Consider the following 13063-nt stretch of genomic DNA (forward strand, 5'->3'; position numbering starts at 1 on the left):
ACTGGCATCCAGTGTTGAATAGCTGTTCATCATCTTTTTGGTTCTTCATATTTGACAAAAAGACATATACTATATACATTACAAGCACATCATGAGGAGGGTTAGTATGTCTTCAAATGCTAATTTGAGCAGTAAATCTAGTTGATCTTCATCTAGTATGTAGGCTGGAAAATCAGTAAGGATTCTCAGTGAATGCTACCACAACCTGAAGAAATACAGATTTGAAAATATTTTGTGAAGATTGGATATTAGGAGATGCAGAGTAGGGGAGGCAGTGGTGTACTTTTACAGCTGCATATGCAGGCCACAGCTTCTGGAAGCAAACCTGCTCCAGCATGGGTTCTTCTCCACAGGCTGGAGCTCCTGCCAGGAGCCTGCTCCAGCTTGGGCTCTCCATGGACTGCAGTTTCCTTCGGGGCACGTCCACCTGCTCCAGCACAGCGACTGCAGGTGGATCTCTGCTCCACCATGAGCTGCAGGGGGACAGCTGCTTCACCATAGCCTGCACAATGGGCTGCAGGGGAATCTCTGTTCTGGTGCCTGGAGCACCTCCTCCCCCTTCTTCTTTGCTGACCTTGCTGCCTGCAGGGATGTTCCTCTCAGATACTGTCATTCCTCTCTCCCATTTGCTGTGCTGCATTTTTACCCTCTCTTAAATATGTTGTCACAAAAGTACCATTACTGTCACTGATGGGCTCAGCTTTTGGAGCCAGCTGGAACTGGGTGGGTCTGACATGGGGTCAGGTCCTGGTGCCTTGTCACAGTGTCCATCCCTGCAGACCCCATGCTACTGAAACCTTGCTATGTAAACTCAATGTACTGGCCTGCTTCCCCACCCCATCCCAAAGTTCCCACTGTGGCTTTCTTGGTCTTGCTTGCTCCTCTGGCAGTAAGATGGGAGTAAGAAAGCAAAGGCATGTAAGGCCCCATGCCATCAGTTTGGTTAACTGTTCTGTCAACAAGATGGTTCTGAGCAGGGTTTGTTTACAGGATGGCTTCTGTACAGTATTTGATTTATATTAGGGCGCTCTCTTGCCTTGACATGTATGACTGAATGACTAGTAATGCAGCAGTGGGAAGCAATTGAAGAATTGCTAAAAGAGTTCCAACTATTTATAACAGCAGTGACCTAAAAATACACTTCAGTGGTTGATTAAACATGGGGACATTAGTACTTAGAAATATTTTTATGGAAGTATGAAAGGCTGCACCATTATTATTTTTATAATCATTAGAGACTATCTGATGCTTTCAATGGTTTTAGCTGTGGGTGGGTGTGAAAATACTAAAATTATGAAGAACACAAGTGGGGAGTTTTTTTAAGCTGCTTAAGTATGCTCTCATCAAGTTAAATTGAATCTAAATAATATGGTTTTAATTGGAAAAGGCCTGCATAAAATAAAACCCAGGTGTCACACAGGCAAAGGCTTCAGGTTTTTTGTTAGAATAGAGCATTTTTCATGACAGTAATATTTTTAAAGCCCTTAAATTAGTTCAAAACAAGTATCTATTTTATTTTATTTTCTTCAGTACTCTGCCCTCATTTTTTTCTCTCCCTTTCTTCTTTTACAGTGGAACATATCACTCCAGAGATGAAAGCACAGATAGTGGACTTAGCATGAGCAGTTACAGTGTACCCAGAACCCCAGATGACTTCCTGAACAGTGTTGATGAGATGGATACAGGTCTGGTTTTGTGTACAAATTTAGTGAATGCTTTCCAAATACACTTGTGCCCATTTGCAATAGAAATAAGCAGCTCTGAGAAGCTGGGATACTTCTTGCTTTGTTTTCCACCTTGTGCTATTTTTTCTATTTCTGTAATAGAAATATTATCGTTAGATTTATGGAAAACATAATCAGCTCCATTGGGAAGGTGAGGGATTGCTCATAAACAGTATCACTCCTGTTACAAGGAATTTGAGCATCCATTTGCTTTTTGAAGTAACACTGTTTGTTCAGAGCTAAGAGTAGTAGCTCATTCAATGTTATTAATGCTACTCCAAAACTGTATTTGACTCAGTATTGACTTTGTCCTTTAAGTGTAAAATTTAAATTATGCTAAATGACATCAAAGTTCTGTAGAGATTTGGGTCAGTAGGTGGAAGTTTGAAGCAAAGGCATGTTCTTTGTACATCTACACGCACTCGAGTTCTCTTTGGGTTTTGTGATGGATTTCTATGAATTACATTGCTTGTATGATGCAAGAGATACGTGATTAACCTTTAACCAGTTGTCCTGACAAATGGCAGGTTTGGTACTTCAGTATATTAAATATCCATCTTGCTTTGTGTTATAACTAGGTGACAGTATCAGCCAAAGTAACATACCGTCCCATCAGAACCGTTTCCCAGACTACCTTGAAGCCATTCCAGGGACAAATGTGGACCTTGGGACACTGGAAGGAGATGGGATGAATATAGAAGGAGAAGAACTGATGCCAAGTCTGCAAGAAGCTTTGAGCTCTGACATCCTTAATGACATGGAATCTGTCTTGGCAGCCACCAAGCTAGATAAAGAGAGTTTTCTTACCTGGTTATAGGGGCCTCAGGGAGACTGAATTCTAAATCTGTGAAGGATCTAAGGAGATTAGGACATCTGAATCTGAAGTTCAGAACAAGCCAGTGTGACACACTTTGGCTTGTGTTCAGAAAAAGTAAATGAACAAATACTCAACAAGATTCTTTCGTTTTGCTCTTCCTTGTCCATTGCTGCTGTTATATATTGCTGACTTTTTTCCACAGTTGACTCTGAAGAACAGACATCTTCTTGATCTTTTCTATTGCTGTTGCAACTACTGTTCAAGGGGGGGGGAGGGATGATGAGCCTACTTGGATGACGAATGCCATTCCTTTTGTCCTAGTGTGCGCTTGCGTATCATTTTATCTAAGTACTCAGATTTGGGAGTTAATTTCTGCATGTCACTGCTTGTAGTTTGCTCAGCTAGTTGTCTCCTGCTGCCTGTGGCAAGTGGTAAAACACGACATACTGGGGTGACAAGCCAAAAATGATGTATCTGGTCAAAAGAAGTCAATACTGATTTGGAGATACGACTTAAAGGAGGGCTGAAGACTGTTTGGCATTAAGTGTTCCTACTAGTAGCTCTTTTATTAGTCACAAAGTGCTCTTGTTCATATTTTATGTTATAGTAAATCATGAGTCATTTTACATAGAAACATATATGAACTTTGATCGTTGCCACATATTCTAGCCTAACTTTTGTTTGTCAAAAACACTTTATTTTTGTTAGTTGGTTTAACTGTAGCTGTAGGATGGGAAGTAGTGATAGGTGTTCTTGTTTTTTTAATAGTGAAATCTAAGGGTTTTTTCTGATTTCACACAGTCTTATTTAAATCTGAATTGTCTGCTTTTTTATACTTAAAACAAGCCTATTGTAGCCTGATAAGCTAGTGAGTACATAAACCAGTATGTTTTGCCTGTAACTTTTTTATTTTTTAAAGGCTAGCTTTGAATGTAATCGTTAGATTTCATGACCAGTGGCTTATTTTTCATGTATATTTGCAAGATTTTGAATTAGAATTTGATTACAGCAATGTCAAAGTTAGAACCCTGTGTCATATGTACAATTTTTAAATGAAAGTAGCAGAAACCATTTTAAAACTGCATGCATCTAATCTCTTCTGGTTTTCAGTTTTGATCTCTAAGTGAGTTTAGATTTAAAAATCCTTAATGAGAAAAAATAAATGATGGCAACTCTTAAGCTAGCGTGGACAAAAAGTCTGAACTATTAAAGTTGAAATGAAAAGGCTAGAACACCAAAAAACAAATCCTCAATAAAAACTTCTAAGCATAACAGTTTTCAAATTCTCTTTGGTGAAAAATAAGCCCTGGACACTATATGTAGAAGAATGTAAAGATATGTGTTAGATGGTGACATGAGCAGGTAATGGAGTGTATATTAGTAGTAGAGTTTAGCATGGGGTAGAGGTGAATATGAATTATCTTTATTTTAACAGGAAAAGATGTATCACTAAGTTGTCTGCAGGAGTTGACACAGTTTCCAAAGAGTATTTTTAAATGAACAAAATGAGCATGAATCAAACTTTCAGTATAAGCTATGAATTTTTGTGGGGCTTTTGATTTTTTTATGATGAAAAATAGTGTCACCAGTTAACACCTCTATAATTAAGGGCCTGTCACCATTCTCAACATGAGCCTTTATTTTCAAGGGTGTATAACATGACTATAAAGATATTGTAAAGTGTGAAACTTGGTTTTGCAAAAAATCTCAGCTAGCAGGACTTCTCCTGAGGAGAGATTTTTTTGGGGTTTATTGTTTTGCATTTTTCTTAAACACACTGATTATTTTTCAAGTTACGAATGAATTAGCAAAACAAAAAAAAAACCATATTATTATTGCCATTTGGATTTTTTTATATATATTTCATTAATAGTTCTGGTTTAGGATACTGTAAAAAGAACGAAAACTCTGAACCAAGTCTCATTGTATAAACTTAAGCAGCAGAGGCAGAGATTTGAAATTTGCCACTATAAACTTACATTTAGTACTTTGCATAAGGATGTTAGTGTTTGAAATACACAAAACTGCTTGTAGCTTGTTATGGGATACAGGCAAGTTTTAAAATACTGATTTTTAAAACACATCCACAGTGACATATTCTGCTACACCAATCATTCAGTGATTAATAGGCCACTTATATTGTGCAATGACACAGTAGCTCCTAAAGCAGTGTATTGTGTCCAAGATAGGGATTTTAGTAGCATTTTTGCAATTTCATTATGAATTCTCTCTTCTTCCCTTTGGGGGAAAAAAAAAAGACACTAAGTTGTTTTAACTTGAATGGTCTGACATAAAACCACAACAGCAAGGAAATTCAGAGTTGATTCCATTTCATTTGTCTTCCACAGTTGTATCCAGGTGTCATAGCACATTTGATGCACTGAGTGCACACTCCTGACATGCTGTGCCTTGCTACAACAGAAATGAGTACAGAACAAATTTTCTTTCCTTGCTTTTGTGTGTTTGTCACAGCTTTAATATTTGAATGTTTTATTCTCATTGTAGAAACACTAAATGGCTTATACTGTATTTGGGTAGCACTGCTTAGGGTAGATACTGACAAACTGGGAATCCTTGAACTGCTCTAACATTAATTATGTTTTGTGATACTTATTTTAATTGATTTTAATGCATTTCCGTTCTCTCATTTAGTAAGAAACATACCATAGAGATGCTGTACTGTTGGCAATCAACATTAATTTGGATATTTTTTTTTTAATTCTGCAAATGCATTGTTCGATGAAGTGGTTAAAATTGTTTGAAATGCGAAAGTGTTTTGGGTAGTATTTTATACTGATGTATATATTGAAACAAATCATTGTAATAATTGTAATAGCTTTTCGTTATAAATACACTATATGCAGACAGATGGGGCTGTACAGTACTGTGCTGCTAACACTCAGGCAGGGCTACTGCTTGGAAACAGGTTGCAGTGTCAGTAAACCGTATGGATCAAATATTGTACCATTCAGTGTTGGCGCTCACCAATGCAAAAGGAGAAGAAATGATTTCAACATGATTAACACTACATGGTAAATTAGTACTACAGTGACCTTTTCACTTACAAGCATGTTTTTGTTTTTTTTTATACAAATTAACAGGTGTGCCTCTGTAAAATAATTTGTGTTCTGTATCTTGGAAAAAATACTCTCCACATTTAGAATGTTGTATGTTAGAGAATTATGTCCAAAATTATATATATTAGTTACCAATGTTACTTTTAGATATGAGCATGACTGTAAGCTAGGTACTTAAGTACATTCTGTTACATTATTTTTCTTTATGTAATACTTTTTCAGTTGTTTTATTTGGTATAAATATATACTTTGTGCTTAAACATCTTTGTTTGTTTTTAACATTCAGTAGTATGTAAAGATATGATTTCCTTCGGTAAGATGGATGCGTTGAATTGTTGGAATGCCTATTGTAGTGCATCTGTTCTTGTCCCCCTTGTCACTGCTTTTGTAGTCATAAACTCCAGTCCTGCAAACATGGTGTGCAAGCTCACCTAGGAGGCAAACGAGGCCCACTGACGACAGTGAAGGCTTAACATTAAAGTGTGCATCTCTGTGTGCCTGCAGTAATGAAGAGACAGTGACTCTGCTGAGCCTCGTGCAGCTTGTGTAAAACAACACTTTAATTGCATATGGCACTTGAGTGAGAGCTGGTAACAGAGCATCTGGTTATCTACTAGAAGAAAGTGTCCACTTTCTGCAGATATGCTTGCCATGTTCAGGATCTTCCCATGTGGCAGATACATTTTTGGCTAACTCTAAGTTTATGCATTAATTTGTGGCAGACTATCAATAAAGACACACTATTTTCATTTCCAAGTTTTGACTTATGAATTGTGAAATATGTAATGACATACCTTGAAAGTGTCTGAAGATTTTAGTTTAAAATCTCTTGACAGGATTCATTAATTTTGACCTACTGTAAAACAGAAATTCTGAACAGTGGTTTGGTGTTTTAAATGTAGTGCAATTTGGAATGGCCAAAGCCATGCACGGTTTGCATTTTAGCAGTTCCAGAGTTGCCACTATGCAGCACTGAGATGCCCCAACCCTGTGGAATTCAGTGCAGTTGTGTGTTTTCTTAGTTAAGGGTCCTGGGCTTATTGCTTCTATCCGTTTCTCTTGTACTTGTGAGTTCAGAGCCAGCTTTAGTCACCCAGATCCTTCAAATTTAAACTTAACATCACACCTCACACCTGGGAGTAGAAGGCCAGTGCCAGGGAATGACAAGGCACCAATTTTATTTGCTGATATCACTCTCTCCCATTTATAAGGTGGTGACATATTGCAGTAGTTGAAGTATGAGTGACCTTCTGAGACAGCCCTAAATAGACTGTATTACAGCAAAGCAGGATATCTGGTCCAGGTGTTCCAAGCTCACTTGGCAATTCTCTTTGAAATATTTTCAGCACTTAGTTAAAAATAAAAAGTATTCATTTCAGGAAGCCAGAAATAGTATGCTTCCAAGGAAGCAAGTGTGAGTTAGCCAAAAAAGCATTTTTCATCTTGGATCAGTAACAAAATAATTATTTGAGATCAGGCTATGGTCTATGTAGCACCTCCTGTTCTGGAGGTGCATTCACGGGTAAAGTGGGGCCGTTGATTTAATTTCCAGTATCAGCATCCATAGTTCTTATGTTCTGTTCAAGAGTAAACATCTGCTTTTTGCCCCTTGTTGTCACCATTTCTTATTGCTAACTGGTTATCTGAGATCTTGGTCAACATGAAATGGTAAAACCAACACTAACTGAAGAACAAAACTGTCTTTAAAATACAGGGTAGAGCTTTGTGCCAACTACTGCATACAGTACTTAATGTCTCTTGAATATAATAGCCAATAAGTTTTTCTCTATAGATTGAGGAAGCATGTGGTATAAGAAATGTGTAAATACCAGTACATCTGACAAAGCTGCCTCATGGTTTTTGCGGAAAACTAATGATTTTTACTTTTTCAGACCTACTCCTCTGTCTTTAATGCAGAGGTTGTAGCAGTGAATGCTACAGATGTAGCTGTCACTAGCTGGTATTATTTTCTCTATGTGGGAATTAAGTTGGTCACTCTGATAGTACTTTCTATGAACATGAGAGGCAAAGTAATTTTACTGAATTTTCCTGTCTTTGTTAGCAAGTGGGTTGGTTTTTTGTGTTTCAGGTTTTGGTGGTTTTTTCCTAAGGGGAAGGGTCAGAAGCAACTCAAAAGGCTTTTTCTTCGATCTTCTGCAACAGCAAAATAGAGCTCCATAAAAATGGTACGTTAGATCTCACCTGAATTGCCCCTTTCTCCTCCATCTTGTATACATTATTTCTGAGCTGCTTTAGCGTGTTTTAAATTATTTATTTTATTTGCCATCTGTGAGTTTAGCTTTCCTAACGCCTAAAGGCTGGGATTGTAGTGCTAGGTGCTGCTGTTCATGCTCAGAGGAGTGCATCTCCTCTCCGGAATGCAGCCACCATCCTGTTTAAAGCCTGTAATATAACACAGGAATTAGAGTCTGACTCCAAACATGATGCTTCTCAACCCCTGTGACAGGGTGATTATTGTCAAGCACAAGTTTTTTTGCATGATGTGGGTTCCTGTTCTTGTTTGAGAATGTAAAATTTGGCTATTTCATTACTCTGATTTCTGCAGTCAGCTGTCCTAGCAGGGGCAAGGTGTGCCACCATGCTGGCTGAAGGACTCCTACCCAGCACTTCAACCTGATGTTAATGCAGATGGGTTTTTTAAGCTAGCAGTTTGATTCAGTCTTTCTCTCATAGTTTCATTGTTAGGCATCCAAATAGAATTGTCTCAGCTCCCTTGACTGACAAGGGACCCTTTTCAGACTTTGCCAAGCTATGTAATCCTTTCATACCCATCATCCACTGTTGAAGAGTGACCCAGAGGCCTCTGAGAGGTTCAGCTGTAATCCTGGACTTTCAGAGCCTACAGTCAAAATGAGACAACTGGTTATGTATGTGTATGACAAAATCCCAGACCCACACTGCTAAGAAATGGTGTGATTTTCATGGTGATTACCTCACAGCAAATGGCAGAGATCCCTTCTGGTTAGACCAGTGGCCTTCAGCCTAAAAGAGGTTATTGATACCTGTGTAGTCCAAGAAGTTGCTGTCAAAAGCAAAGCCTGTGGGGCAGCCTTACTCTTGCTGTACAGGAGGGATTTGGGCTGCTGCTGAGAGCAGTGTCAGTGACAACTGCTGGACTTGTTGAAGCTCCTCTGCCACTGCCTGTACCTGCCACTGCCTTCATCCCTGCCCACAGGTGATTCTAGCAACTAAAGCTCTGGGGTTTAGATTTATATTGTCCAGTGTGTAAAACTGTGTCTCTTCCTTTATGTCTTAATTTTTGTTTTTTCACTTAAGACACATCTTTCCTTTGCTCCTGTAAACAGGCTTTCAGGATATGGTAATCTTTCTATGGATATAGATTCTTCTGAGAAGTAATCTGAATGTGATAAGCACCAGTAGATCACTGAGAAGCAGAACTTCTCTTTGCAGCTTAGTGGCAAGATGCTGGAAAACCTGTCACCCAAACAGTAATATCAGTATGCAAGTTTCTCTCATCCATATACTAGCCATGGTTTGGAAAATAAACTGGTTTTACATGAAAATTCATGATTGCAGTAAGGCTCAGGTTCCTTACAACTGTCATCTCTGCTTGTGAAGTTTACTGTTGTGATACATGGATTTTGCTTTATCATCACCTTGACGAATAAAATAACGGAGTCTGGTGAGATCCATGAAAATAGAAGGAAGCAGACCTGCATGAGGCCAGCATTTCTTAGCTGCTCTTGGAAATGTCTCACTTCTAACAAAGTGAAGACATCTGGTGAACTTGTTTCTTCACATTTGCTTGCATTTTATTTTTAATGTCACTAACATCTAAGAGATAGCCATTTTATTGAAGTGAATGCACTGGTGACAACTGAAACAAAGGGTAAAGATGGGGTTTAAAATGCAGTCAGGTACAATCTCCCTGGGTATGCATTGCCCTGAATAACAACAGCTCCCACCTTGTAGTGGCACATCTGACTTTCTGCTGAGCATTTAAGCAAGGCATTCTGCTATTTCCCAAGAAAGCTGCCTGCATGGTTTTACTTGGGTCCTGGGAGCACTGAAATGTTACTGTTTGCAAAATGCTTTGAGGGTACAGTATTAAGTGCTTCCTGTTAATTCATGCTCAAGCTGTGCTGTTCAGGGGCTCTTCTACTCAGTGGCATCACCACATATGAATGTAACTTTTGCAGTGCAGTGTAAGATATGTATCTGATTCTACTAGGTTAAACTCATAAGTACATTATAGAAAGGTAATATGTTAGTGCATATCAAACGATGGTTTTCACTACTATGTGGACACTCAGTAGGAAGGGTTGAGCTGACTCAAAGTTAGCTCTCATCTGCTGCTCACCAGTTACCTTGAAACTTTGTGCCTAAGTCCTTAGGTTTTTAGTGGTTTCTTATATTGAACTTTCCTGTTGAGCTGCTTCTGGGAAGCCAGAGTAATTTTTCAGATGTAAAAGTACATTGATTGATCATGAGTGTGAGGTGGGGGAAAAAGTCTTGCATCATTATACATATATACAGGCAGAGAGTAATGCTATATGCATTTGAGTATCTATATATAGACACTCTGTAGATAAATACTAATTTCCTGCCTAAAGACAACTTATTCTCATGAGCATTATATTTGTTCTAGGCTTCACGGGGGGGAAAAACCCCAACAGTAAAAGTGCCTTCCTAGTTATAAAGTCTGCATGGTTGTTACTTATTTTAAAACATTTGGGTTATAAGGTGTGATGCAGAAGCATTTCAATTGAAAAATCAAGGTGAATATTGAGAGAGAATATGAACATACATGTTATTCCACTGTGCTGCCTCTCAAGAAACCAGTCTTGAGTAGTCAGCTTTTTGGGTCTGAAAGGTACCTTGCATACAAAAAAAGCCCCAGACCAAAGTGTTTTGAGCTAAGAGAAGTTGGGTTGCCAGTCACTGCCCCCTGTGAGAGTGCACCTTTTGCTTTTAAGCCGGGACAGACAGGACGTTGGCTGCAGATCAGATGAAGTATACCTTGAAGTTTAATGTGTAATCCATGCTATTCACCATAGTGTGTGTGTGCATTCTGTAACTGCAGAGTCATGTATGTGCATACACAAACACAAGCGATGTCTATGTGTGCTGACAGAGAACTGTACATTATTGAGCAAAGTGTTCACTCATGGCAGGGATTAAACCTCTAATGGGTGCCTAATACAACCAAGCACCATGTTCCACTGATACGTAGCACATACTGTGCTACTTGCCTGAGTTATTCTTTTTAAGTAGGGATTAAGATGTTTTTGGATTACTTCCCCATCCCTAATATCCCATGACAGTTGCTGGGGTTTCTTTTGTTTTTGAAGATTTAAGCTGCCTCCATGGGTGGGCCTAGACTGTTCTAAAATGTATTAGCATGTGGATTTATTCCACACTTGTATAACTATTTCTGTGCTCTGACTTTCTTGCTAGGTATGTCTTTGTTAGAACAGCAGCACTGAAATATAAAATGACAAGTTGACATCCAGGCATTTGAAGTGGATTCAGGATGCTTTTGAAGCCAGAAGTCTGGGAAGCATGGGTTTAGGAAAGGCAGGTCCTGCTTGACCAACCTGATCTTTTATGACCAGATGTTCTGCCTAGTGGATGAGGGAAAGGCTGTTTCTTGCTAGGTATGTCTTTGTTAGAACAGCAGCACTGAAATATAAAATGACAAGTTGACATCCAGGCATTTGAAGTGGATTCAGGATGCTTTTGAAGCCAGAAGTCTGGGAAGCATGGGTTTAGGAAAGGCAGGTCCTGCTTGACCAACCTGATCTTTTATGACCAGATGTTCTGCCTAGTGGATGAGGGAAAGGCTGTGGATGTTGTGTTGTCCTTCAATAAAGCCTTTGACACCATTTCCCACAGCATTCTTCTGGAGAAACTGGCTGCTCATGGCGTGGACAGGTGTGCTCTTCTCTGGGTAAAAAACTGCCAGGATGGCTGGGTCCAGAAGGTGGTGGTGAATGGAGTTATATCCTGCTGGCAGTGGTGTTCCCTAGGTCTCAGCACTGGGGTTAGTCCTGTTTAATATCTTTATCAATGATCTGGATGAGGGGATCAAGTACACCCTCAGCACCCAAGGGAAGTGGTGGTGTCACCATCCCTGAAAGTGTTCAAGAAATGACTGGATGTGGCACTTTGTGCTATGGTTTAGTTGGCATGGTGATGGTGAGTTCAAGATTGGACTCAATGATCTTGGAGGTCTTTTCCAAGCATAATGATCCTCTGATTCTGTGACTTTAGATTTTGAATCAGCCCTTTGGACTCCATGCTGTGCTTGCACTGAACCTCATCTGCTACTGGAACAAAGAGATTTTTATACCTCATAACAAGCAAACGGAATGCTCTAACTGCTTTTAGCACTGACTCCACTGGCTACTATCTTTGGCTTTTTTTTTTCCTCCATTGTGTCATCTATATACTTTCTGTGTTATTCAAATACTCAGATCTCAGCTGAGATTTTTGCATGTTATGCATTTATATAAATACATTTGCATATATTTGTGGATTGTGTTTAGAAATACACAAAATTCAGAGGGCTCCAAGTGTGCTATAAGACAAGGTCAGACAGTGAAGTGTTTGGAGAAATAAATGGAGGCAAACCAATCAAGATAAACCAATACATACACACAAGTATGTACCCAGAAGTAGTCAACTAAAGAAACCGAAGATTAGGACCTAGTAGCTCAGTAGATAAAATTGCTGTTGTGGCTCAGGAGAACATAAAAAAATTGATTCATCTGTTATTTAACTGACAGATAAATGCATATGCTCTCATGAGACGCACAAATGCAAATACAAAGGACACAAAGGAATCCTATGCTGGTTCATATCAGTGAGCAGGTGGAGTGCTGGTCAGCCTTTTAGGTACAGCATTTGGTGAAAGACAGGGACTGAACATGGTCCAGAGGAGAGCAGTGATAAGGAGGAAAATGTGAGATTACAGTAGTTGGGCCATTTATCTACAGGAAAGCTGATTAAATAGTTAAAGATGATCTTCGAGTAAAAAGCATCCGCTACTATTAATCTATTATCCCTAGAGCAGAGGAGAAATTACATTGGAGTAAGGCAAACTTTGGGTTAGGAAAACCTTTTACTCTTCTGCACGTGTTGTTGGGGTGCCTGAGGAGGCTATAGTGGCTCTATCATGGCAGAATTCAAAGAACAAGTTAGATGAGCATCTCTCAAAAATGAGATGGAGCTGACCCAGCCTCAGGGTGGCTGGGTGATCTACCTGATCTCTGAAGTTCACTCCTGTGCACCAACTCAAAGAATTGGGGCCACTGTTAGAGCTCAAGCAGTAGGTTAGAAAATGCAGGTTCCCAGAGTTTTACATCAATGGACCCTTTCCTGACTGGTAACCCCCGTTGCTCCTGCAATTTGTTGTTAGCCAAGGTAGGTTCAGTTCTAACTCTGAAACTTTGGTAATTCCT

The 13063-nt window shown here is 39.2% G+C and overlaps 1 protein-coding gene across 1 annotated transcript in view; it reads left to right on the plus strand.

Annotated features, from left to right (window-relative positions):
* YAP1 (Yes-associated protein 1) overlaps positions 1-3538 on the plus strand; it is an 80378-nt gene extending 76840 nt beyond the window's left edge. Inside the window, exons 7-8 of the mRNA XM_009083419.1 lie at positions 1573-1685; positions 2303-3538. Of these exons, the coding sequence (XP_009081667.1) occupies positions 1573-1685; positions 2303-2541 (352 nt within the window). The 3' untranslated portion in view covers positions 2542-3538. The remainder of the gene's footprint in view (positions 1-1572; positions 1686-2302) is intronic.
* Positions 3539-13063: the final 9525 nt, after the last annotated feature.

The sequence above is a fragment of the Acanthisitta chloris genome, unplaced genomic scaffold, assembly GCF_000695815.1.
Source record: "Acanthisitta chloris isolate BGI_N310 unplaced genomic scaffold, ASM69581v1 scaffold7221, whole genome shotgun sequence".
In the NCBI taxonomy this organism is placed as follows: domain Eukaryota; kingdom Metazoa; phylum Chordata; class Aves; order Passeriformes; family Acanthisittidae; genus Acanthisitta; species Acanthisitta chloris.